Genomic DNA, 27,430 nt, shown 5'->3' with positions numbered 1-27,430 from the left:
CCGGGCCCAGCCGCTCCGCGGCACGTGGGATCCTCCCGGACCGGGGCGCGAACCCGCGTCCCCTGCACCGGCAGGCGGGCTCTCAACCACGGCGCCACCCAGGGAAGCCCCTGCTTTCGCTTTTTTAATGAACCCTAAAATATGAAAACGGTTCACAGGTGACTGGGCCGTGAGTTTTTCCTCTGCTTGGCTGCACAGTGAACTGTTGCAGTAAAGACGGGGTCTGATTTTCAAAGGGCAAAAGTTCGCGTGGTGCCAGTTTCCTGTCTAGTCCACAGAGTCTAACAGAAGAGGAAAGATGGACAGTTTTGATCTTCAGCTGCTCAAGCTAAAATGAGATTTTCCATCACGTGCTTTATTTACTCCACCTAGATCTTGTAGACAAGCCTTTTTTAAAAAGCAGCATTGTTGGTGAAATACTTTCAAGCAGTTTGTTTAGATTTGCACGAAGCTTAAAGCAGACAGGTCGCGTCAGACTAAGGAGTGACTGGTATAATCACTGATGGAAGCGCCTAGTTAGGGTCAGTAAGCTGAAACCGATACAAAATAATGAAGGCTGGGCTGGTGGCGGGGGGGAGGAGAAGGAAATAATGGTTTGTCCAAAGGAAAACAAGATCTGGAGAGTATGCCCTTCAAAGGGGAAAATACACAAATTAACAGGATGGAAAAAATCCAATTGTGTGTGGTTCTGAAAGTGGGGTGAGGTCTGTACCCCTCAGAACAGACTCCGGGCCTGTCACCCCAGGAGCTGAGGGAACCACCAGAGCTGGATGGAGGCCCAGCGCCGCATGTTAGATGGAGCATTTCGATGTATTATTGCTCCGGGCTCTGGGGGCTCAGGGTTGCCAGTGACCGTGAACCAATATTTTGGTTGATAGATCAAGGCTGCATATATCTTACGTGTATATTCCATTATTTATTTATTTATGGCTGCGTTGGGTCTTTGTTGCTGTGTGCGGGCTTTCTCTAGTTGCGGTGCGCCGGCTTCTCATTGCAGTGGCTTCTCCTGTTGCAGAGCACGGGTTCTAGGCGCGCGGGCTTCAGTAGTTGTGGCATGCAGCCTCAGTAGTTGTGTCTCGCGGGCTCTAGAGCGCAGGCTCAGTAGTTTTAGCGCACGGTGTGGTTCTGAAAGTGGGGTGAGGTCTGTACCCCTCAGAACAGACTCCGGGCCTGTCACCCCAGGAGCTGAGGGAACCACCAGAGCTGGATGGAGGCCCAGCGCCGCATGTTAGATGGAGCATTTCGATGTATTATTGCTCCGGGCTCTGGGGGCTCAGGGTTGCCAGTGACCGTGAACCAATATTTTGGTTGATAGATCAAGGCTGCATATATCTTACGTGTATATTCCATTATTTATTTATTTATGGCTGCGTTGGGTCTTTGTTGCTGTGTGCGGGCTTTCTCTAGTTGCGGTGCGCCGGCTTCTCATTGCAGTGGCTTCTCCTGTTGCAGAGCACGGGTTCTAGGCGCGCGGGCTTCAGTAGTTGTGGCATGCAGCCTCAGTAGTTGTGTCTCGCGGGCTCTAGAGCGCAGGCTCAGTAGTTGTGGTGCACGGGCTTAGTTGCTCCGCGGCATGTGGGATCTTCCCGGACCAGGGCTCGAACCCATGTCCCCTGCAGTGGCAGGCGGATTCTTAACCACTGTGCCACCAGGGAAGTCCCTTTCCATTTTTAATGCTATGAAATGCAATTAAATGCATCTACCACTCAAACCATATCGAACATAACATAATCTTTACTTTCTCCAAGATATTTAATGATTTAAGAATTTTAAAAATATGTAGCTTGGTAACCACAGTGTACTAGTTTTCTTTGTATGGTAAGATAACCAAAAGCTCTAGCTGATCTAAAATTGAAATCTGTGACTGGAAAACTAGTAGTATTTGTTAACTTATTTATTAATTTATCATTCCCATCAACTGGTAATTCCAGACTGTATTTTTAATAGAGAAAAGAAAAGGCACATGGCTGGAATAAACAGACTGAGGTATAAAGATTCAAAGTATATATCACTGTTGAAATTAATCTGTGGAGTTTGGGTATTTTTGGATACTAGTGAAAAAGTGTTAAGCCATATGCGCTCATATTAAAACATCCAGTCTTGTGTTTCATGCGCTCAGTGGCGAATTCATGGTGTGGATGGGACAAGTAGTTATGCAGACTGAATAAAATTCACCTTTGAAGAACATAGCCCATTGTTTTCGGTCTGTTTCAAGATAGGTGATGCAAGATGGCAAAAGGAACCTTTAAGTTGTAGTACTCTCCTCTTCAAAGTACATTTCATCCAGATGTTTATGGATTGAATTTGTTTTAACTTTAGATGTACTACATCTAGTACATTCCAATCACACCCCTTTAGTTTATGTTCCCATATATGGCAAGGGATGTGCCTCTGTTACTGTCCAACTGTAAAGGCTTTTCTGTGAGCTAAGACCTCCTTCATCCTTTTAGTTGCTGTGTCACAGGACCTAACACATCATAGGCCATCAATCATTCCTAATTAAGCAGGTGAAAACCTTTATATTTACTCTCTGGGTAGCCTAATCCAAACAATATCTCAGTTTCTTTTAATGGCCAAAACAACTGGGTTTGCCTGATTTCAGAAGAAGTGTATTTCCAAGTTGAGGGTTCTGTAGAAGTACATTGTGAATTAATTTTTTTAAAAGTGAATAAGAATTTTAAATAATTTAATCATCATAAAGGAATATTTTCATGTCTATGCATACAGACACATATAATGGCTCTATTTGTGTGTGTGTGTGTGAAAATAAGATCAGCAACCACAAAGCTTATGTTAGAAACAACACACTGAAAAACTGTATGATAAGCTTAGAGACCTTGTGATTCATATCTTAATTGGGATGTTATTGATTCTTAACATGAGATTAATTTACAACTCAAAGTCCCTTTGCTAATTCAAGAGAGCAGTGACTGGACAGACACAGGGGTTGGTGCTGGAATCTAGCAACAAGAAATAAGTAAAGAAAAAGAATTGAGTTATCGCCTGGCATTGTATCTGCAAGTCATAAAATGAGCTGGAGGTGGAGGTCATTTTGCCACCCTGTCAAATCACACATCTTAACGCAGAAAAACCCACCCTGAAGTCCTGAACTGTCCGTTGTACTCTGTATAGGGTAAAAATGACTGAATTGTAAGTTGTCCTGAATTGGCTGATTCCATCATCGTGATATGAATCCCTTAAGGATTCCGTGTTTCATGTATTGTTTGGCCAGGTTCTCCTTTTCAATAGGTTTATTGGCTTTTGGCTCATTCATATTTAGTTTCTTTCCAGAGCCGGCCCAGCTCACTGCATTCAGGACATCTTCCCTGTATCCTGTGCACACTATGTCCTCTGTTTTGGTTCTCCTTAGTTTTCCCCTTGGAATAATGCCAGGTTTCCTCAAATGCAGGAATAATAATGGGCTGTTCTACAAATGAACCTTCACTTAGAAATTAACATAGAAATTTGAACCTCTAGAATTGGCAGTTTATAGCAAGGACACTAAAGTTTTTCAAAGAAAGAGAATTAGCTCCCTTATAGCACATAAAGACGTCCATCAACATGTGAAAATATAGTTATTATAAAGCACAGGTGTGGTTTTGGTTTCCAACGGGATAAACCTCACCAGAAAATATTTGTTTTGAATCGTTTCACTGTCCAATTCTCCTTGTTTGATTTAAACGTCACTGTAACTGGTAGCAAAAGGTTTTCTAGGTATTTCGAGATGTTAACACGCTTATACAAGTGCTTGCCATTAGAAAAGCATATTTTAATGCCCACAAATCCTAAAACTCTCCATGATAGCAAATGGGGGAATAAATATTTAATGAAATACCAGTGAAAAACTGAAGAAACTAGGACTATTTGTGTATCATTCAAATTGAAGGCATAAGGAAGTGGAGTGAGTGATATTTTTCATATTTTATTTTTCATATTTATATTCGTAATAAATTACGCATCGCTTAAGGCTACTAAATATTTTTCTTAAACACTCCTGGAAAAGATAAGGTTTTCTGGATTCTCACACAGTTTGACAGCTATTTGTCGACAGATTGACATTTGGTTTCAAGGGGAGCTGGTAAACTTAAGGATTGGTTTCTGAAGTGTTAGGAGTAGGACCGCTCAGGGGTGGCGTGGGGACGTGTGGCTTGGGAATGGTACCTCTGCAGACACTAGCCATGGTCAGCTGGCCCCAGAGCCTCAAGGCAGCCTCAGAGATGTCTCTTGGCACCTCTGTGGCCGCAGTGTAAATACCAGAGTGTGTCATTGAGGAAACCACCTCTTCCTTCTGTGGTTTACCCCCTTTTCCTTCTTTTAACCATAAGTGTTGCACTTGTGGTTTTAGGTGGGTCCTTTGAAAGTGCCACTTAGTTCTTGAAAAGCAGCGTTTTTGGTCCACCATGTCCGTTATCTTCCATAAACGCCCAATGCACTTGAAGTTTGTAGTTGAGCCCCCGCTCCGATGTGCACGTGGCCTGGAGGTCTGTCACAAAGAGTCTTCCGCGTGGATCTCTGACCTTTTGTCGGAGGCGAGAGGGCTCGCCACGCTGTCAGGTGTTCTTTCTTCCACAGAGTTTATTCCGTGGAATTTCTGTTCACATTTTGTTTGAGTTTTCAGACCTGATTTTAAAGCTAACACATCAAAAAGTCATGTTATCCTTTGGGGGTGATGTTTCCCAGAGTGAGTCCTCTGGGTTTGCAGAGCTGCACTGCAGCATTTTAGAATCTGTCGTTTATAAAGAGTCTAAATCCGTGCATGTATTTTTTTTTTTTTTAATTTTTTTTTTTTTTTTTTTTTTTTGCGGTACGCGGGCCTCTCACTGCTGCGGCCTCTCCCGTTGCGGAGCACAGGCTCCGGACGCGCAGGCTCAGCGGCCACGGCTCACGGGCCCAGCCGCTCCGCGGCACGTGGGATCCTATTTTATCTTTTTTTTTTTTTTTTTTTTTTTGCGGTACGCGGGCCTCTCACCGTTGTGGCCTCTCCCGTTGCGGAGCACAGGCTCCGGACGCGCAGGCCCAGCGGCCACGGCTCACGGGCCCAGCCGCTCCGCGGCACGTGGGATCCTCCCGGACCGGGGCGCGAACCCGGCTCCCCTGCGTCGGCAGGCGGACGCGCAACCACTGCGCCACCAGGGAAGCCCCTTGCATGTATTTTTGAAAAGTGGCTTTACGATGAGTCTGGTATTTGAGGCTGAGTGCAGGTATGAAAATGACATTTTGGCTTCATCCTGGCTGCCGGGGACTAGTCTAAACAGGCACACTTTTTCTCATCATGTCCCATATCTGACAAGAAAGCGGAACGGCTGTGACTGATGTCCTAACAGGGTGTTTTATGGTCTCTGTGGAATGGAAGTAGCATGAATTAACTGACACTATGTCCCTTCGTCTGACGCATCTACCGTGGTTAGTCTCTGTCCTACAAGAAAGAACATCCATTTTTCCATCCTCATTCCGGGAAATACCGTATGGCCTCCCTGTCATGGAGCGCGATGTCTAGTTGCCTTAGAGTGGCCTGCGAACCTTCCGCCGTGTGGCCAGGGTCCGTGTGGCCCACTGCCCCAGCCAGTGCCCCTGGGGTCCAAGCCTCCGCAGCTTCCTCAGTGCCCCTCGCCCCCCTCTGCACTTTCCCATCTCGGTATTTGGTCCACTCTGCTTCGTCCTTCTGGGATGCCCGCGTTGGGTGTCCCAGGCTCGGGCATCTCACCCAGGTTCAGGCTGCTATTGACCTACCACCACCAGAAAGCACAGGCGGCGTCCAGCGGGTCCCCAGCAAGGTGGCCTCCTCTTCCCCGGTCCCTTCTCTTCTTCCTCTCTCGTCCTTTTCCCTCCGTGTAGCATCCCATCCAAACGCATTTTTCCTTCTCAAGCGGTTTGTGTTTTCAGGGCCGCAGTAACAATTATCTTCCCAAGTCATTTAGTTTTACATGCATTTTCCTCATCTGGACTAGAATGTACTCGAAGGAAGGAAAACAGGCCTCGTTTCCCATCTCTCACGTCTCCTGGAACGGTACGTGCACGTCAGGCTAGCTTACTTTCGTGCCAGCAGCTCTGCTTGGACGTTCCGTGGTGCGGAGGTTGGGATGGTTGGCTGAAATGAAGTTGGGGGCTTCCTGCTGGATCTGTACTACGTCTTGCATAAGGATTTACATTATCTCTGGCATCAGTGAATATGATCATGAGTTAAATAAGGTTTGCTGACTAAAGAAGATTATGAGGTCCGCAGTTTGACAAATAGACTAAAGATCTTTACATGAGATCTGTAGAATTACCAACCAAGAAAATGAAACTCTGCTGTCTTTTCCTATCGAAAAATAAAATGTGTGACATTCTTTTCTTCCCTCCCCTCCCTTCTCCTTCCTTCCTCCCATTTCTCATTATTACTGATGGAATCACGGTCCTTTCGATCACACCTGTCCACTGAAAAAAATGCACAACATGAAAGTGGAGAATTATGTTCTGTTCAGGGACCTTACCGAGGACTGTAGCCTGGGAGACAGACAGCCTCTCGGAGCCCTGAGGGACTGTTCCCAAGAGGTCAGGGAGGAGCCTGGATACAGAGGAGTTTTTGCTGAAAAAAAAAAAAGGAAAAAACCATGTAGTTGAACATCAGGAGATTACAGCTAATCGTAAAAACTGCAGACAGACATGTTACATGAGATTACAGACATCTCCTGTTAATGATTTTAGTGCTTTGCTATGTATGGGAAGATGCAGGAGTCTGGGCTTACTGAAATCCCTCCTTTGATACGCCCCTTAGCTCTCTGGGGCCAGTATCCTGTTTTTCTGCACCCTGCATCCCCTCAGGGTGCACTGGTGTGGGGTTGGAGTGGGGAGGCTACGGTGGCTGCTGGCTTTGTGGCCTCAGCATCCTTTGTTTACTGAAATGGCAGGCAACACGGTTTGTCCACATGCCCATTGGAAACCCCTCCGTCTCCTGCACTTAACACGGAGCCCTCGCTGGTCCGCCTTCTCCATCCCTTGGACGCTTCCTCTCCTTCCTTTCCGGCTGCTGCCTGGGTTCAGCCCCCGCTCCCTCCTGTCAGACTCCCTGGTAGGTCTCCTGACCCCCCCAGTCCCTCCTCGCTCCCATCTCCTTCACGCTGCAGTAGAAGAATGTTACTAAAATGCAGAGAAAGGAATTCTCCCTCATTCAGAAGCTTTCAATGCTCCCAGTGTCCTATTGGAGAGAAAGCCCTGGACTTTCCTTCAAGGTCCACATGGCCTGCGTTCTCCCAGCCTCTCCAGCGAGATTTTCTCCAACACCCTCACTTGAGTCTCCAGCCTTGGGCTCCTCTGGGCACCCACAGACTTTTTTCCTCCCTGGAGAGCTGGCTCATGGGGTTTGCTTGGTCAGCTCCCTGCATTAGGGTTCTTGCTGCAGGGCACAGGGCTCTTCTGGTAGATGGCCAGCTCCACGAGGGCACCTCCCCCTCTCCTCCTGCCAAGAACGGGGACGGTCCCCACACAGAGGAAGTGCTCATTGAATCCTTACGGAGTGAGTGAGGTTACAGCCTGTGCAACTGGGCCATCCCACATTCTGCAGTTCCACAGAAAAGCAGCATCTCCCGCTCGCTTTTTAGAAGAGGAGTGTAGCCTGTTAGGATGGAAACAGAGAGAGCACGGTGGTGGAGGGGGTGTCATACAACTTGGATCACCTTCCAGACCCAGACTGGAGGGGGTTGCTGATGTCTGTACTCTGGGGAGAAATCAGCAGTGATTTGTGATATTTAATGGGTTCAGGAGAAGAAAAAGTTGGCAATCCCGTTAACCCTGGTTTAGTTAAACTCTGTTTTGGAGCGGCATGTCAGTTATACTTGTCATCTTTCCCTAGTCACTCAGGCTTTCCATGTTTCCATTTTAAGTGTGTCAACAGACTATAGGGTCCTCAGAGGATCGGGAGGTGGAACACCGTGGGATAAACACCAGATCGGGTCCACTTTTTCATAGCCAGTGTGAAGCCATCTTCGTGCCTGTGTGCTGGTTACCCGGCGCTTTCCTAGAACAAGCGGATCCTTCAAGGCATCTTGTTCAAGATAGTCCTATGGAAGGGGAAACCACCCTGAATAAATCCCCCCAGCCGATAGCTGTCCAGTAAATGGACCTGGTGCCCTGTTAGACTAGGCTGCTTGGAGTTTCTTGCTTAATGTGGTGTATGTAGTATACCTGCAGTGTATTTCCTGGGTCCCAGAAGGAAAAGCATCAGAAGCTCACCAAGTGTTCTTTTGATTAAAATTTTAGACCTGATGAGGAATTTTTCTGAAGCTATAATGCAGAAAAGGCCCTGGAGTGGGGTCAGAAGGGCTTTAGCTGTTCTTCAAGGCCAGGGGGCCGTTTCTAACCTCTTCCTCAAATCTACTTTCCTGTAGACGTGCGGCGTCTTGGCAACAGTATTTCTAAGACGCTGCGTCGACATGACGTTGCTGAGACTGCAAGGGGGATGTTAAAAGAAACAGTGTGAATGTGGGATTCACACAAGGGGTGAGAGCGGGAGAGCCCGGTGAAGGTGGTCAAAGGGGGCGACTCTGATAAGCCCCGCCCCAAACCACGCGGGACGAGGCCTCGGGCACCTGGTGGGCCGCAGTGCCTGGTCTCTCCCTTCACACTCCGCCCCCTGCCTCCCCGGCGTTCCTCCCTTCCTGCTCTCCTCTCTCTTCCTTCTCCAACCCTTGAAAGCACTTCTAGCCGAAGCGCCGTGTTGCATGTTTCCTGCTCCGAGTGCATTTAGTGAGACTGAGGGCTGTGCGGAAAGCACCCTGTACTTCTGCTTAAAAACGTGCTTTTAAGTCGAGTGTTAAACTTGGCAGATTGCACGTGCCGTGACGAAGCCTCAAAATCCGACTCCCCATCTGCTTCAGGAGCTGGCGTCTTACCCTTTGCCACCTCGTACCCGTGCCTACCTGCCGGTAGCCGCCGCCGGCCCTCCCTCTTCCTAGGAGGGCACAGCTGCCCTGCCACTTCCCTTTCTAAGATGTCCTTTGGCTCTGTCCTGCCTACTGGCATGTCCCTCCGTGCCCCCCCGCCCAGCCCAGCGCCCTGTAGCAAAGCCCCCTCCCCATGTCTGCCCTCTCTGGCCAGGCCAGCGCCCTCCCCTCTCACTCCAGCGGGACCTGCCCTGGGATCCCGGAGTCCCTCGGACGGGGCATAGGGCTTCTCCGCTGTGTGTCTGTGGGACTCTGCTCACTCTCTGTGAGGCGCCTCGTGCTGTAGTTTCTCAGTTTCTCCTCCCTCTCGCTAAGATACCCAACTCTGCATTCTTAGCGTCCTGGGGCAGGGAGATACCTGCCCTATACCAGGTGTGCAATAGATGCTACGATCTTATAATGGATCAGGTGAAAGATGAGTGCCAGGGAATGCTGGGACTCCGTGTGAATGAATGAAGGGCACAGGCCACCTGGGCTGCTTCCTTCCTGCCGAGTCTCCCACCCCCACTGTGGGCCAGACCCGGAAGCAGAATTCAGTGAACGTGGGTGACTGAGTGGTAGTGGCTGGGCCAGGCCAGGCTGAGAGGCTGGATTCGGAGTGAAAGAGCCAGACTGGGGTGGGGAGTGAGGAAAGATGAAAACCAAGGATAGCAGGGGCAGCTCCACGTACTTCGGCACGATGGAGGAGTTGACGTGCTTCCAGTTGGAGGAAATAGTCCAACTTTTTTTTTTTCATGCCAGACTGGGTAAAATGTACTGTTCTTCAAAGGGTGGCTGGAAAGTACAAGTTTGTGGCTCTCGAGGAAGAGTCTCGGACAGACGAGGCGAGTCCAGGTGGAACGTGGGGGGTTGGATGGGAGGATGGGGAGGTGATGGCTGTTTCAGGTGGAGGAGGGGGAGGTGGTGGCTGTTTCAGGTGGAGGATGCGGAGGTTGGAAAAGCGTTCAGGTGGAGGATGCGGAGGTTGGAAAAGCATTCAGGGAACCTGGAGAGAGTAGCTAAGGGTCAGAAACTTCCTGCTGGGAGGTTTCTCCTCTGAAGGTGGGAAATGTGAGTCTCATGAAGGGCCGGGAGCCTCTGGGGCCACACGCTTGCCCTGGACAGGGCAGTCGGTGGCTCTGGGAGAATATTCTGGCTCAGGAGGATGACCCCTGCGCTAGAATCTTGCCGAAATGGACTCCTCTGCATTTGTCCCTCAGGCCAGTGAGTCAGCAACCACCAGGGACCCCACGCCTAGTTCCCATCTCCAGGCAGAGTTTCTACTCGTGGGTCCCAGTGGATATCCTCAGCCCACCAACTTGTTTCACACACAGTCATCTGAGCCGCTGTCATGTGGCAGCTAATTAGAGGCACATCTGTTTGCAGCAGGACCACCAATGACCTGGAGGAGAAGTGCTGGGCTGCCCCATCACTCCCTCTAGTTTATCCCACTCCCAGGCAAGGACATTTGACGTCCACCCCCACCAAGTGGGAGAAATGGAAGAAAAGAAATGAAAATGAGTCACCAAAATTGTACGTTGGGGGAAACAGGAGAACAGAACTGCCATTACATGGCAATGGTCAAGCAAACATCCTCATAGCCTTGTGTTGGTTGCTGGGAGCCCACCAGACTCTGCAAAGTCAGTTCTTAGTCAGACTTCGAGAGATGCTGCGTATTCCAAGATCAGTTTGTTTCTCAAATGTTTCATGCTCATTTTTTTTTTTTTTTTTGCCAAGAATATATCAGCATTTGTAGTTGTTTTCACATTCAAGCAGAAATGTTTTGTGAGTCTAAAAAGTAGTGGGGATATTCTGTTTCCATGTTTTCCATGATTGACTGGAATAGAAATGTTATTTTACTTAACTAAATTCTTTTCTATTGGATTAAGGATGAAAAATTATTTTCACATCTTTGGAATCACATCTATCTTACATTTATCAAAAAAAAAAAACCAACGATGATGATAGAATAACGATCAAGCAAATGCAGGTGAAAGCACATGGATTGTGAACTCCTTGGAGATCAGTCACCCTTCAATCCACAATTCCAAGCATATTTTTGGAAGTTCAAAAATGCTGTACAAATGTAGGCTTTTAAGAAATTATTATTATACTGCAACATTTGGCTATAATTTGCTATCTTGTTATTAATTTTTTTTTGTTTTCATGAGCAGTTTTGTTGGTTAGAAACTTTAGAAAACATTACATAATAGTAGCTATAATACTGGGGTTTTCTTGTCTTTTACTTTAGTGGAATTCATTCACACTTAATATTTCATTTAATTTTTTATGTGTATTATATGTAATTTTGCATCATAGTGTTTTGGATTTTTTTGTTTTTTGTTTTTTTTAAAAATTGGAGTATAGTTGATTTACAGTGTTGTGTTAGTTTCAGGTGTACAGCAAAGTGAGTCAGTTATACATAAACATGTATCCATTCTTTTTTATTTTTATTTTTTATTATTTTTATTTATTTTATTTATCTATTTATTTATTTTTTTTTTGCGGTACGCGGGCCTCTCACCGTTGTGGCCTCTCCCGTTGCGGAGCACAGGCTCCGGACGCGCAGGCCCAGCGGCCACGGCTCACGGGCCCAGCCGCTCCGCGGCACGTGGGATCTTCCCGGACCCGGGCACGAACCCGCGTGCCCTGCATCGGCAGGCGGACTCTCAACCACTGCACCACCGGGGAAGCCCTCCATTCTTTTTTAGATTCTTTTCCCATATAGGTCATTACAGAGTACTGAGTAGAGTTCCCCATGCTATACAGTAGGTTCTTGTTAGTTATCTTATCTTGTTATTAATTTTTAAATCCTAGGCACACTTTTGGGGGGAGGGGTAGATTTTATTGAAGAAATGTGTGAAATCATAAAGGCACAGTGTCTCTTATGTGCGTGGATCAGAAGCCAGGTCACGAGCCAGGACATTTCCGGAAACCTAGAAGCCCCTTGAGTCCCCTTCTAGCCACCAGTAGCCCCCTAGGGTAACCACTCTGCAACTGCATTTTGTTTAGTTTTGAACTTTATATAATCGGAATCTCCTGGCTTGTTCTTTTGTGCCTGGTTCCAGGTTGCTCGGTACTAAGTCTATGAGACCCATCTGGGTCATAGCCGACCTTCCTCCGTGGATAGGGGTTTCAGTCCATGAATCCAGACCACTGTGTTTTTATTCTGCTGTTTCTAGTTCGGGCTACTTCGTCGAGTGTTGCAATAAACATTCTTGAGCATGCCTTCAAGGAAAATTGTATTAAAGCACAACAAAGTGCAAACATTGTAAATTCACAGCTCAATGAATTTTTCCACGTGTTACCATTCACCCTGATCAAGCAGAGAATGTTTCCAGCACCCAGAAACCTCTTAGGCAACCCCACCGGAGGCCAACACTCTCCTGACTTTCACCGTTGATAGTTTCATTTGTTCTTGATCTTAATGGGATGGGGTCATACAGTGTGTGCTCTCCTGTTGAAGTTTCTTTTTTTTTCGTAATTTAAAAAAAAGTTATTTTATTGAAGAATAGTTGATTTACAGTGTTGTGTTAATTTCTGCTGTACAGCAGAGTGCTTCAGTTATACATATACATACATATTCTTTTCCATTATAAGTTATTACTAGATTTTGAATAGAGTTCCCTGTGCTATACAGTAGGACCTTGTTGTTTATCCATCCTATACAAAATAGTTTGCATCTGCTAATCCCAAACTCGCAATCCATCCCTCCCCTTCTGTTGGAGAAGTTTGAAGGTTCTCTTTCAGGGCAGTCCTCTCTGGGCAGGGGCTCCGTGGAGTCATAGACAGCCATTTTGCAGAACCTCTTGGCAGTAAATTAACATTTAAAACAAGAATTACCAAAAATAGCATACCCTAGTTAAAAACCACAAGCAGGATGGGAATTAGGACATACATATTAAAGTCTCCCATATATACTCTCTATTTCTTTATGATGTTTTAGTTTCCAAAACTAGTGTGAGCTCATGGGGCCTTTTTGTGGCGGAGGAGGTCATCTTTTATGCGCCATACTACCATCTTGGGAGTAATGATACAGAATTAAAAATAATAGAAATGAAAAGACCACACTTCAGCGGGATGTGGTAAAGGCAAATGTTGTGAAGCGGTTTCAGTAATGACAATATATGACGTGACTTTTGATGGACATCTGCCCGCATACCTGTGGGACGGGTGCCAAGAGTGGGACCAGACAGTGTGTGGTGCTCAGCTCAGGAGACGCTGCCTCACTGTGTTCCAGAAGGGTTGTCCCCCTTGACCCCCGACCCTGGGGAGTCTGGAAGCTCCACTTTTGGTTTCTGCATGCTTCCAATTTCTGCCCTAGTGGTCCTAAAATACATTCCTGTGTCTCTGCGTATTTCTCTAGCGGGGTAGATAATTATTCACAAGATGCCCCGAAGAAGGGCTGCGGCCAGGAAGAAAATGGGGATCGTCCTATCACCACAAAACTATTTTGACATTTTGCGCAGCGCAGAGAATGTGAGAAGGAATTTGAAAGATAAGCTGTTTAGACTTGGCCGAGCTCCACTTGTCCCTATTTGGCGGGATGTGAAACACATACAAATTGTTACAGTGGGGATGGTAAAGTGGGGATGCTTCCCTTCAGAAGCAGGAAAAAAATCCGACAATTGAGGACTTCACTCTGTTTAACTCATTTCAAATATGCTTTCCTGCGGAAGGTATGTCACAGTTAACAAATTAGCATGAGTGGGCATTCTCTCTCTCTCTCTCTCTCTCTCTCTCTCTCTCTCTCTCTCTCTCTCTCTCTCTCTCTCACACACACACACACACACACACACACACACACACACACACAGAGTAATGTAGCAGTTGGCTTCCTTGGTTAACTAAAAAAGTCTCTCTCTAAATGGAATTAGCGAGCCTCTCCACCTAGAACTCACTGTAATGTCGAGAAGAGCTTTCTGTCAGTCTGTAGATCAGAGAAAGACCGGAAATAGACTTTATTTCAAATGAAAGGCATTGACCCTGGTCACGCCCCTTCCTTCTTTGGCTCTAGTACTGTGTATCGTAAATCTTTGGGAATTTTTGGAACTTAGCATACTTTATAGCATTAATTCTGATGGTTTGACTCTCTGGAAATTTTTAATTGGGCCACGAAAGAAAATGTGAATAACATTCATTGTTTTATCCTATCGTGAAAAGTATAAAAATACTCGTACAGAATGTAAAAGGTATTCTATTTAGGGATGACTTTGTTGTACACTTTGCATTCCTTTCCAGTTGTACTATTTGTGGGAATTTAAAGTTGACCTCTGCTATGGAAGTTGTGTGTGTCCTACAGACTTCATTGAGAACTGATGTATTTTTTTCTATTTCAAATACTATTAATTCAGGTCTGCTTCCATTTGGAGGGAATCTGTTATGCTCTCGTGGTAAATTATTGGCTGTCAAGTGTGCCTTGGTTTTCATTAAGCTTTTCTATGGTTTTAGGCCTATAAACGGTGATGCTTTTCCCCCCTGAGAAATTTCTAGAGTTCTCTCACCCTCACTGGTCTGAGTGACCCGTGTCACTGTGGACCAGGGATGGTCTACTTCTATAAGATGGACCGAGACCCACAACTTTTTGACCTTTGGGATCTTTAGCCACATCCTCCATTTGCAAGTGGAGACGGTCTTCATGACCAACTTCGTCAGTCGTGACTGTAGGTTAAGTGTGGGTCTCCCGGGAAGAAAGCACAGGCATGCCTCTGAGGACTTAGAGCTAGTTTACTTGACCTTGAACTCCGGGGAGGGGAAGGGCAGGAGGAAAGAGTGGAGTGTGAGTACTTCACAGAATGTACCAGTTCTTCTTGTTCTAGAATCTGAAACAGATGGGGTGGGAGCTAGCTGACTGGAACCCAGTATCTTCCAGACTTCAGACTTGTCCGCCCCCTCAGATATGCAGCCAGGAGGGAGCCACTGGGGCCAAGGGGGCTGCCTTCTCTCTTTTGATTTTGCTGAGAGGTCTGGACATGGAATGTAATTCCTCAGGAAATCATGAAATTTGTGACATGGCCTTTAGCATGTTAGGTCACCTGTGCAGTCGTGACTCTGAGTAACTCGTACAGTTTATTCGCCCTTTCAAATAGTAATTCATAACGGAGGGTTGAGACTTGCATTACCGAAGGCTTTTATTTAATGAGCTATTTCAAAATCAGACATTACACCCGATTGAAAAGGACACTCGGGACGTCAGTGTTGTCCTTTTTAGCCGTGCACCCCTGAGTCACAGCTAAAGCGACTCTACATGCCAGGGTGATGTCCAGCCTGGGGCATTATATGACAGCAGTTGTAAAGGGCCAGAAGAGTGATATTTCAAAGTAGATTTCATTTAGCAAAGTAAATGTGCCTCTCATGATGTTTGTTTGTTATTCTAAAAATTAGGTTTTTTTTAAACAGAGCCATTTACATAAAATGCTAGGCCACCCAGAATGTGAAGCAAAAATCATGGTCTAAAAATGCCTTTCGTTCTGAAAAGTTGACCATCATTTAGATCTTCTTAGAATGATCGATTCTTTGGAATTGTCTTCTGGGGCCAGAAGGGGTAATAACATTTCCTGTGTGAATAAAGCAGATAAGGAGGCGTGAGTGTCTTCTGTCTGGGATTAAGAATTTGTTTTTTTGCTTCATGTAAGCTGGTAGGAACAGGGGCAGGGTCCTTTAATGGGGCCTGTAATACGACTGTCGTCCTTTTTCTCATCTCCGATTTCCCCCAGTAGCTGTCATGACCTGAAGTGTTGTCCAAGGGAAAACTGCTGGATTGTTACCCACACATGCTGGGTGTGTTTCTGTAGCAAAAGCTCAGGAAACAATTTGACCTCAACATCCCCCACTGGGGCCCTGTGACCTCTTTTCTGGGGTCCCCTGCCATTTAGGCAGCGGGCCCCAACCTTTTTGGCACTAGGGACCGGTTTTGTGGGAGACAATTTTTCCACAGCTGGGGCTGGGGGAGGGGAGGGGGGATGGCTCGGGGGGTCATGGGAGCGACGAGAGCGGTAGATGAAGCTTTGCTCACTCGCCCGCCGATCTCCGCCTGCTGTGCGGCCCGGTTCCTAACAGGCGGGGGGCCGGTACTGGTCCTCCGCCCGGCGGTTGGGGACCCCTGAATAAAGGCATTTATTTACCCATAGCCTCAGGGAACAGTTCCAGGAAATTCATTTTTATAACCTCCCTCAAACTGAATAAAGATGAGCTTCTGAGATTTTATCAGCGTTCAGAAGAGGAAACCTCAGAATCACCGACAGCCGTTTTCAGCTTCAGTCATTAGAGTCCCACCCAACCTGAAGTTTTGAAGATGCTGTTGTTGAACTGTAGTTAGAAAAGCCCGTTGCCACCCCGGGCTGTTGTTGGGTTCCCCCAGCTAAGCCTGGGCGGTGGGTGGACATTTCCTAAGTCAGTGGGTCTTGGCCTGATTGACTTTTCCTTCTGGTAGCCTTCTGGATAAACAGCAGAGTTTAAAGAGCAGAGGTGGGTTTCTGGACCCGGCTCAGAAGCAGGAAAGTTGTGGAGATGATGGGACAGTTGCAAGGAAGAGGCCAGCCGGAGCCCAGGTGACTCGGGGCTGCCGCACCTGTCGGGCTCCCCTGGCCTGGGGGCTAACCTAGCAGCATCGGGCAGCTCCGGGGGCCCAGGCATCCTCCAGAACCTCCCCTTTTCCCTGGCTGGTCTGGGGATCTGGAACAGTCCCCCACTCATTGCCGAGTTCCTTCTTGGAGTATTTTCCCACAGTGCTGTGAGGTAGTTACACGTTGTGAGTTGACATACCAGTGTCACTGGGTTGTCTCCGATGCCCGTTTATTTATGTTTTAACAACTAGGAATTGGGGTAGATCGAACACTTGAGGGGGCGTGTCATGGTTCAGTCAGAGATGTTCTTTATTTCCTGCTGTGGGTTTTACAACCGATGTGGTCGCAGGTGAAATACAGGCTGTATCAGGCTGGGTGAGAGGCTCTGGGCTGCCCTCCAGGGGCTCCCGGGGTCCGGGGACACATACATGCAAAGGACTCGGAGAAACATGTGATAAGGGTCACAACAGAGGCATATAATCCACATTTCATGTGCACCTGGTTGGGAGCAGATAGCCGTCTCCTGGGGATTGTTGAGGAAGGCTCATCCCCGGAGTCCCTTGGTCCTTTTATATTTGTGCATTTTGGATGACTTTCTGGAGCACAGGTTTGAGATTTTAGCCTCATCTCTTTAGACAACTCTGAGTGGTCACCCAAACCCAGATTCTGAAGCAAAACTGTGCACGTGGATTGATCTACAATGTTAGGAGCTTATGAGAGTGCATGCTGAGAATTGCCTGAAAGATGAGTCAGGGAAAGAAACAGATCTGTAATCTCTGGGGTCGGTTTGGACTGTTGTCAATTGTCTCTGTTTCCAAAATGTAAAATTAAGAACAGCTTACTGTCTTGGAGGCACTTGTTCGGATTTCATTTTATAAAATAAATATCTCCAGATGTATCTGTTTTATGCAGAAGATTTCCAAGGCAGGGAAACTAAGACTTGAGTATGTTGTTAAAAAAACAGACTTCACACGATCACAATATTATTAATGGTATGGTTTTATTTTCCAGAAACTGTATTGCTGGAAGCAGCACTAAGATATACATTTTATCTCACACTTAATGTCGAGCCACTAATAAACCTCATTAGCTAAATTGTCGATATTCCTATCATACGCTTTTCCATTCTATCCACAATATCTATGTCTGTTTTGGTTTGGAATTCGGATTCTTCTAAGGAAATTGCAAATGTATTCAGCACCATCATATGTTTTGTCTTTTAAGGCACTGGCAGTTTTCCATGCTGGGAGTTGAAGTTGAGTTCGTCTCAACCTTGTCCTGGCGTGTTATTTAAAACCTCCTAACTCAGTTTTCACGTCTGTAAAATGGGGATGGTAACACGTATCTCGTTAAATAAGATGGTGGCTGATCGTTTGTTGCACCCGGTGGGCATTTGAACATGCTGTTTCCCTTCTTCTCCAGCTCGTATTACATACTTGGATTCTTTATCTTGTGTTTTAACATTAATTTAAATGTTAGAAATGAACTACAAGGAGGATTTTGTTGTGGAATGTTCTTTGATTGAACATTCCAGCTTTAATTGAGTTAAAAATCAGTTCTTTAAGGCTTGGGCTTCTTCTTTTTTGTCCTTTCTACACATTTTTTTTTTTTTTTTTTTTGCATGTATCTGTGTCTCTGGGGATGTGAGGGACAAAGCATGGACTCTTCCCCCGCCACTCCAATCTCCCGTGGTCTCAGGTCTGAAACTCCTGAATCAGAAGTGCGACACTTTCATAGCCTTGAAGATAGGAGTGGGTTCCTGTTGTTTTATGGGAAATGGAGAGTCCATTTCTAAAAGTGTGACAGCCTTCACTTTTTGGACTGAGTGATGCTTTGATGTGTTCCACTCCCAGATTGCTGTTTTGTCTGTTAGGGCAAAAGAGATGGACCGTTGAACAAGAACGGAGAGCCTATTAGAACAATTCCAGAGAGACGTGCTCATACGAAAAGCGTAGGGCTAACCCATAAATAGGTGAAGATGCCAAAATCATTTCAGTTCAGCTATGGACCTCAACTTGCAGGTGTTCTTCTATTTAAAGATGTTTTCTCTTATTTCCAGGGTGTATGTGCTGGCTCTGGCTGCGGGAAATGCGACTGCCATGGCGTAAAGGGACAAAAGGTGAGTAGCCCGAGCTCCGATGCAGCAATTTCTCTTGAATTGCCATCGCTGTGGAAGTCATTAGAAATAACATGAAAACAACCGAATAATCAGCAAGTCATGTTAAAGCCTTATTACCGTTTCAATAATTTCCCCAGAGCAATACAAATGAAGCAAAACTAAACTTAACAGTATTTTTGAGGAATCTTAACTGCTCTTCCCCAAAGACTGTAATTATTGGTGGCCATTAACGTTAAGACAGTGATTTGGTTTATTTCCTTTTTTGACTGTAGAAGGAACAAGTATATTGGCAGAAAATCTGTTGAGTCAATAGCATTCTTTGGAATTAGTGCATGAGAACTAAACTCAGCCTTTTTCTGAAAAAAGAAAACATTTATATTGAACTCTAGAGCCTTCTCTTCAAATTAGAATTTTTAAACAATTTTAAGTTCGTAACATACTTGTCTAGATTTATTTATAGAAACAGTAACTATTTATTGTTTCCAAAATGCAAAATTGTAATATTTTTTTTTCTAAGCAAGTACTCTGCCTCTCTCTTACTTGAAGAATCGCAGATCTGGATAAAGATCATTTTCTCTTGAAGGCAGGTTGGACCTTGAAGGCAGACAGTTGTTTTGAGAGAGGGTCTTTCCCCGGGGACAGTGCAGCATCCTGTAACTGTCTGGGGGGGTCACCATGGAAACTGGGTGGGGCCGTGAGACAGCATGGCCAGTGGGCCAGTCAGTGGGACCCACAGCAGCTGGGGCCATCTGGAAGGGAGGGAGGGGCCCCCGTGGACCTCTGCCTGCTTTCTGGGACTTGGAGGTGTCATTCAGCAGGGCCAGGGTGCAAATTCTTCTCTCCCTTCTGGTGTGCCCAGGGCATATGGGGCCACAGACGCACACTTTTGAAATTCAGCAAATTCTGCTTTATAGAAGATTGTTTCATTTCTTTTCAGCTATTTGCTGAAGTACCAACATTATTCTTTTAAAAAATATGTTGGCAGTTGGTGGCACTGGTATTACCTGGATAGGTTTTTGAATAAATGAAGTATGTGGAAACATTTTTATATCTTTCATCATCAACTTTATCAACTATAATTCATCTTCAGGTGCTGTTCCTTCTCTTACTTGGGAAGTTTTTCTAGCTAGTTCCAGGCTGCATCCTTGAGAGGAGAGGAGAGGCAAGTCTGTTCATACCACAGATTCTTTTTCTGCGTGTGTGTCTAACTTGAATTATAAGCACGCTGAACTAACAAAGAAATCCTTCAAACTACAAAAAGTGGAACTTTCAACAAATAGGAAATGGAGACCTGTATCAACACTACTCTGCTTTTCTTGTAACTTAAAGCATCAGGGGGCAGGCAGAGTTGGTGTTTCTCGCTCGTAAAGAGAATGTGTCCATTCCACCCGCTTTCTAGATCTCCACTCCCCTCCATCAGCTACAGACCTGGAGGCACTTCCCCAGGCCCTGGTGCTTTTCAGACTTCCTATTCTGGTCTTATATTTTCTAGCCTGATTCATTAGAATTTTAACCAAAAATCTACCCATTGTATATATAACAAGGTAGATTTATCCAGGTGTAGCTTTCCAAATAGTTTTGGCTGACTTCTTCTCGACTTGACAAGGACCTGGCCCATGGCAGTTCAGAGCTGGCGAAGCATCTTTCGAGATGGCAGGTCACATCTCACTCACAGGGGTCATCTGGCACCCACCCCAACAAGGAAAGGGTCTTTAAGTGTTTCTTTTCAAATCCGAGCATTGAGGAAGCCCTTGCTGTGGCCAGTGTGTCAGCAGAGGCTAGGTCTGTGCTTATCGGGGACACAGGAACATACACCGTAGGGCCTGCCTTCCACTTTGGCACGGGAAGGTCAAGGTGGGAAGGTCACAGGACCGCCGTGGTCCTTCCTGGCCTGACCTTGCTCCCTCAACTGTCTGCTCCATTGCCCACTTTGGGTTTTGTACCTTATTGTTAAATAAAGACTATTTAAAATAAAATACTGGCAAGCTTTGGGTTAAACCATTCTGAATTTGTGTTTTAAAAGGCTGTAATTATTGAATGGATTCAGATGGCCTCTCAAAATTTAGGGGACTAGCTAAATGATTTAGTATTATAGCCTTTAAACAGAAATCGGAGCTCTGTCTTTTCTCGCCTTGAGCATAAATATTTCAGGTCCTGTGGTTCACATAGCATGAGCCGGGAAGAGGGCCTTCCTCCCACTGAAAGAGGAAATTTTAAACTTCCACTTATTGTCTCCGACGTGATGTTAAAATAATCACTTTAACGATGGGGAACACCCAGAGCTTGACTGATCTGGGACTTCAGGTCTGGTTCCCTTTCTCTCAGCCCAAGGTCAGATAACAAAGCAACGTGTTCTTGGCTGGCACGTCAGCAAGAGAAATTGGTCTTCCTTCACCTGCCACCGCTGCTCTCAAAGTGGGTCCTGCATGTGCTAATCGGGTGTCAATGCAATAAATGAATACAGGCTTGAGCATCACAGAATCTACATCGAGCGGTTCAGATCACAGGCCTGCTTTCTGAGCTACTAATGCCTGTTTTCCATTCTCATAGGAGTTATTTTGCTGTCCTCCAATGTGCACAAGTTAAATGAATTTTGATGTGCTTTTGAAAATAGGATGGTAGAAGCCATATAACTCAGGGAGAGTTCAGATTACCTAACTGAGGCAGAGTGTCAACTGCCTGAGAACTTTGGAAACCATTGTTTCTGAGAAATGCCCCCTCGAGGATCACTTTAGCATATTGGCTATTTAGAATCCACCAATGGAAATCGGAATATCTCCAGTAGAAATTGCCAAATCCCTTTTGGCAAAGTCCTGCGTTCCATGGAGATATGATTAATTGACAGAATGTCTTATATTCTCCAGATATCATAAGCAAATATTAATGCATTAGATCATTGGTTGTTGTATAATCTCGTAGCTATCAATATGGTGCTAGGGATCTTATTCTGAGTTCAACAGTTGAATTCATTGAGCCTTTCACTGGATTTCAGTCGTTGCTGACTTGTTTATTTTCCCACTTCCCTGGCTGGCCAGGCAGATCTTCAGATGTTTTCTCTAGGTAATTAATTTGGGTTTGTACACAATGACGTCATGTCTTTGCAGAGGCCCCAGCAGTGTGGGAATGTTATCTCCTTAAACTGATTAGGGTTTTGAATGTATGCCTCCTCAGAAAGAGCCAAAAGTTAAGCTCTTATTTTGCTCAGTAACCTGATTTTCTCAATTATTTGAGGTAGTGGGAAAGGCAACGTATTCCCAGGAGTTACTGCCATGGGCTGGGAAATTAACCATTTATACTTGGCAAAAATTGAGTTTGCGCAAGAAGTCTTTCACATATTTTAACCACAGGAGCCCACGTTTATGTAAAGCTACCATTCTATTCTGTGACCCTGCAGTGTCCAAAGAAGGACGCTTCAAGTTTCCTTGAAGTAAGAGAGGTAAGAGATATACACATGAAATAAATAACAAGTTAAGAGTAAATGATCAAATTGCAGGAGAAACAGCAGAGAAAACAAGTGCTACAGTTGTCCTGAGAAGAGAGTGATCCCAGTGGCCTAGGGCCATAAATAAAGGGACAGTCTCCTGGGTGAAGTAGGTCATGTGTTCACTAATTCTTCAGACTCACTTGGATATAGAATAGGGTCATCTGTCACACAGCTGCAAAAAGATAGATGCTGAATTTATCTACACTGATCAGAGAAAATAGCCCCTGTGGCCTGTTGATCGATGCCACCATGGCAAAGGGTTGATGGTTCCTAACAGAGTGACTCTTGAAAGGGGCTTTCCCAAACCACAGTCTTGGGAGCACAGAGAATCTTAATGAAGCAGAATTGTAGTATTTCAAGGAATGATGAGAACAGCGTAGGTGTCTCATAGCTTCTCAGAACACTTTAACCTGCTGATACCCGGATCCTTGCCAACAACGTGGGGAAGAAACACATTCTCTTTTTGTTTACTAATTAGACTGTCTGTAAATCACAGCCCCTCTCTACATACCGGCTCATCAGATAGTGCACTCCCAGGCTGCATTCAAAGCAGAGAGCTTTGAAAATGGAATTTCTGTCTTCTTGTCTAAAGCACGTAGCCCCTCTGATTTGGAAGAGGGGGAGGTGTCTGTCCAACCTGAAGTGACCCCGTTTCCGGCCCTGGAAATCTGGCGACAAGCTTATGTTGCTTCCTGCCCTGCGCTGGTGCACGCTTCTCTCTTGTTAGGGTGGATGGTCTGTGGCTGCACCAGCCCTTTACCTCCTGTGTATACCTGACAGTCAACAGACATCCCACGTCAGACCTCCGTGTAAACCTGTCTGTCTGCGTCTGACATTGAATTATAACCTCTGCTTAGACACGGCAGATCTCGGCCGGAACAGAAACATCCTGGCTTTGGAGGGTCAGAGTGGGAAAGAGAAAGGAGCTGATGTGTACTGACTGTCCCTTGGGCCAGGCACAGTGCTGAATCTTTTTTTTTTTTTTTTTTTTTGTTGCGGTACGCGGGCCTCTCCCGTTGCGGAGCGCAGGCTCCGGACGCGCAGGCTCGGCGGCCACGGCTCACGGGCCCCGCCGCTCCGCGGCACGTGGGATCTTCGCCGCTCCGCGGCATGTGGGATCTTCCCGGACCGGGGCACGAACCCGCGTCCCCTGCATCGGCAGGCGGACTCTCAACCACTGCGCCACCAGGGAAGCCCAGTGCTGAATCTTTTTATGCTTACTATTATTCTACCCATTTTACAGCTGAAGAAACCAGCCAGCCCAGGGTTTCTCATTTTTGGCGCTGTGTTCATCGTGGGTGCTGGCCTCCACCCACCAGATGTCAGTAGCTCCCTCCCTCCCCCAGCTGTGACAACTGAAATGTCTCCAGGTTAAAGCCAAATATCTCCTGGGGTTTGGGGAAAGTGGGGCAGCAGTCTGGATCGAGAGCCCCTGAACTAGCCTAGTGTCTCATAGGGAATAAGAGGCAGGCGACAGGGTCCAAGTGCTAATCAGAGCACGAATCAGTTTCCATTCTTCAAGATAAGAAGATCCTGATCTGGGAGGGCCCAGCAAGAGGAACTCGTCGTTCAGAATATTCTGGAGTCTTGACCAAACTCCCATTGCTCTAAAACTGAATCTATGGTCTGTATGGTCTCCACTGGCCACCTTGCCAAGGAAAGCAGACCTTCTGAAGCCTTTCTCTAAATGGGTGATGCTGGAATGGATTGCTGAGGACCCCAAAGGAATGAACCTACTCCTCTGGGGCTGTGGGCAGACCTCCCAGGTCCTGTCCTGGAGGAGCGCCACGAGGTTAAACAAAGAACCACAGGGAGCCACCTTGCCTGTGACGTGGGGCAGGTCAGAGGTCATCTGCCCAAGTCTGAGCCCCACCCCACCTGAGGCAGATTAGGGGGATCCCAGCCCAAACAGCCAGCACTGCATCACCTTCAGCGGGTGTTGATTCCATACAAAGTTCAGGGTAAAACCTTGAGGGGAGGGCGTAGTGAAGTGAGCCTCTTAGGCCTATGTCAAGAGATGCCACTGTACCTACGTGGTGAGGATGGGACCTCCCCGGCCCCTTCCTTCAGGAAATCCTGGCGTATTCTCTGCCCTCTAGGAAATTCGTCACTCTGGTTACAAGGGAGTCATCTTTGTTACAAGTTGGGCATGACGCCTTAGTTTCCCAGGAGGCGAATCTGGCCCTGTTTCTCACTCATTCTGGACACAAAGACGAGGGTCGTCACCTTGATCGTCAGCCTTGTCTACACCTGGGAAGATGTGTCTTCTCTTTCCTCCCCACTTGGCGTAGCCAAGGGATGAATCAGTCGGCGGGCCTTTCTCGGTTGTTACTTTTAGAGACAGAAAACAAGTATCCTTAGTATCTTTTCCTCAAGGACACGCTAAATAAGAAAAACGTATGTGCAAAGAATTCTGTATGTCTAATCCTGTGTAAATACAGGAGGAGAGGTTGAATTTTCCAGTCTTCCTGATTGTGTGCCAGTTTACATTGTTTTCTGTTAGCTGCTCTTTGCCAGAGACACTGCAGTCCCTGCTTGATTAGGAGTTCAGGCATTTGCTCACCCATCTTACTGTTCTGGCTGTTTTTGCCTATATTGCAGTGCTCGCCAAAAATGCCTTCGGAGCTAACATGACTTTTAATATAAAGGATCTGACTTCCTCCAAGATCGTAAATAGAGGAGACTTTCTTAGTTGTCATTGAATCTCAAGTAAAATTCCTTTTTGAGCCAGGGACTATATTTTATTGCCATTTTTTGAGAATTCAGCAGTCTTCAATTTATACATATATTTATTTCATTGATTTTTCTTTTAATTTACACATGGAAATTGAAGAAAGAGAGTGCTTTTGTATATTATACTTATCAACTGGTTATTCTCTTTTCATTTCTTATTATTCTTAGTATCTGTGTAGAATCGATTTGAGACCTCAAGGATTACTGAAGAATGAGATTATCTTTATTATTTTTCATTAGAACATTGAAAATTTCTTTCCCATAAATTAAATTTAACCATTGTTCTAAACATTGAAGGTATCATGTTTCTTCCTAGGTATTTCATTTTTTTCTTAAGTAAATGAAAATGAATATTTTTGTGTAAACTCTTTGAAACTTTGGATAAATTAACTGATTTGGACTAATAATAATGAATGAATAATAACAATAATTTATTTCTTAAGCACTAACTCTGTGGGAGGCTCCACACCACGTTTGTATTAGCGAGGACTTCAAAATCGAGTAGATTTAAAAAGAAATTCCATTTTCTTACTTCTAGGATGTGAAATACATAAAGTCAAAACGCAGAAAAAAATGCTACTACTGTATGTAACATATTAGGAGGTTTATTTAATAAAATGAAGATTTGTTTAGTGTATTCGAAACTACTTGTATTATTTTTGAGACTGATTGGAGTTCTTTATTTTTATAAGTGTGCTGTTTTGAGCATTTCCCAAAGGGCGATGGCGGCCAGTTCATTCTTTCCCCAGACGTGGTCCTCAGACCACCTTGAGGACGTTCTTGGATGTGTCCTCTGGGATGGAATATGGAGCGGCGTTTCAAGGACAGATACGTTTGGGGAACGTGGGCTGTGGTTAAAGTCCCGCCCTGGGACACCTCAGAACCTTTAACAGAAGCTTCAGAACCTTCAAGGGTGGCTTTTCCCATGTGGTTTTCCAAACTCCTCTGATCACAGTCCCAGGGCTGTGATTATTTCTCAAATCAGGAACAGCCTTTAGGAAAGGATGTTCTGTTGAATAAGAGCCTAGGTTCTAGCGTGCGTTCCACCATCTAAGCCGAGTGTGTTCCATCAAGTCATTTTGACCACATTCTCCTAAGAAAAGGGGAAGTGATCTTTGACCTACAATTTCCCAGTGTTGCTAAAAGGGTCACGTGAAAGGTATGGTACCTAAAAAGCACTTGGGTCATTTAAAACGTCATTTATGTTACATGTCATTTTAGCGTGAGTTTTAAAGTTGGGATAAATATGGCGATGGAGTTTGCTTCATGGTCCAGTTGGGGACAGATTTTAGGTGTAAAGACATAGGGGTGAGCTGCCCGGCTGAGAACTTCTCAATTCACAAAGGAGAACTGGTTCCACCGAGACAGAAGTTCTCCCAGCACCTAATATTAGAGAGATGTCAGGATGTTTTCAGAATTATAGCACCACTGTTGGGAAGCTTGTTTGTAGCTTTTGGATGCTTTTGGTGGAGGAAAAATGAGAGGTACTCACTTGGGAGGTCTGTCTGGAAATATCATCCAATTTCTAGTCAACGTTGTGATTTTATCATCCATTTCCAGAATCATTAGGGGACCCAACTCTCCCTTTATTCACTCTCCTTATGTTTCAAATACCTCTTTTTGTTGTTAACTGCTTTTCCTGACATCCATATAATTACAAGCATTGTCCAAACTCCTCTCCTCCCCCAGCTAACTCTCCTTTTTCGAGGTATTTTTAAAGGGGAACCTCTGAGAAGTGTCATTTTATTTCTGCCATATAATGGATTCCAATACCCCAAGTGTCTACTTTAATCGTTTTGGGGTCTTGGCATCCACCGCGGGCTCTGATGATGTATTCCTTTTCCCGTGCGCTGGGTATATGGGTTAATGCACGCTCTTTTCCTTCTCCATGCTTTTTCTGGTGTCTTGCAATGCCAAGATTTTTTCCAGATGTCTCCTATTTCCTATTTCCACATATTGGACATGAATCATCATCTGGCAAAATCATCGTGAGAATCAGTGTGGGTTCCCACATCCACCTACTTTTGTCTTTTTAGTAGTTCTTTGAAAACAAAGGTTTTTTTTTTTTTTTTTTTTTAATATGCTTGAATCCAAGAGTGAAGTATCAACAGTATACCATAGGGAAGCCATTAAAAGCAGCTCCATGCTAAGTGGGTTTATTTTCTCCTTCACATCAGGCCCACCACAGATGTCTCCCTGTGCTTTGGACATCACTGGAATATGCCCCCTCGGGTACCGTGGGGGGAACCGTGAGCCACGCCTCCCCCAGGGTCCACCTCATCTTCCTATTTCTCTCCATTACATAAAAATCTGTCCCTTCGCCATGTGCTTCTGAGACCTGTTAAACTTGCGATAGACTATCATCATAAAAAAATTCTACGTTTTTGGATCTGTAACTGTATTTGGAACACACCTCATCCAGTGCAACTTCAAAAAGAGTGAGTTGATTTCATTTCCATGTTTAGAAGGAGTAGTAGGAAATTAAATGTCTTGAATGGAATATCGTATCCTGGGACTTTTAAAGCACAGAACCCCTCGTCTGAGTGGACGCTGTCATCGGAGATGCTGGGCCATGGCGGTCCTCATCTTGACTCTTAATGGAAAAATTATTTTTTTTTGTAAATAGGAC

At 45.5% G+C, this 27,430-nt stretch overlaps 1 protein-coding gene across 1 annotated transcript in view; it reads left to right on the top strand.

Moving 5' to 3' along the window:
* Window positions 1-27,430, top strand: part of COL4A1 (collagen type IV alpha 1 chain) — a 153,905-nt gene that overhangs the window by 46,307 nt on the left and 80,168 nt on the right. The window contains exon 2 of the mRNA XM_024123173.2: window positions 18,525-18,584. Within this exon, the coding sequence (XP_023978941.1) occupies window positions 18,525-18,584 (60 nt within the window). The remainder of the gene's footprint in view (window positions 1-18,524; window positions 18,585-27,430) is intronic.

Source organism: Physeter macrocephalus, chromosome 13, assembly GCF_002837175.3.
Source record: "Physeter macrocephalus isolate SW-GA chromosome 13, ASM283717v5, whole genome shotgun sequence".
Taxonomy (NCBI): domain Eukaryota; kingdom Metazoa; phylum Chordata; class Mammalia; order Artiodactyla; family Physeteridae; genus Physeter; species Physeter macrocephalus.
The sequence above is the reverse complement of the archived record's forward strand: the minus strand, read 5'-3'. Positions and strand labels throughout refer to the sequence as shown.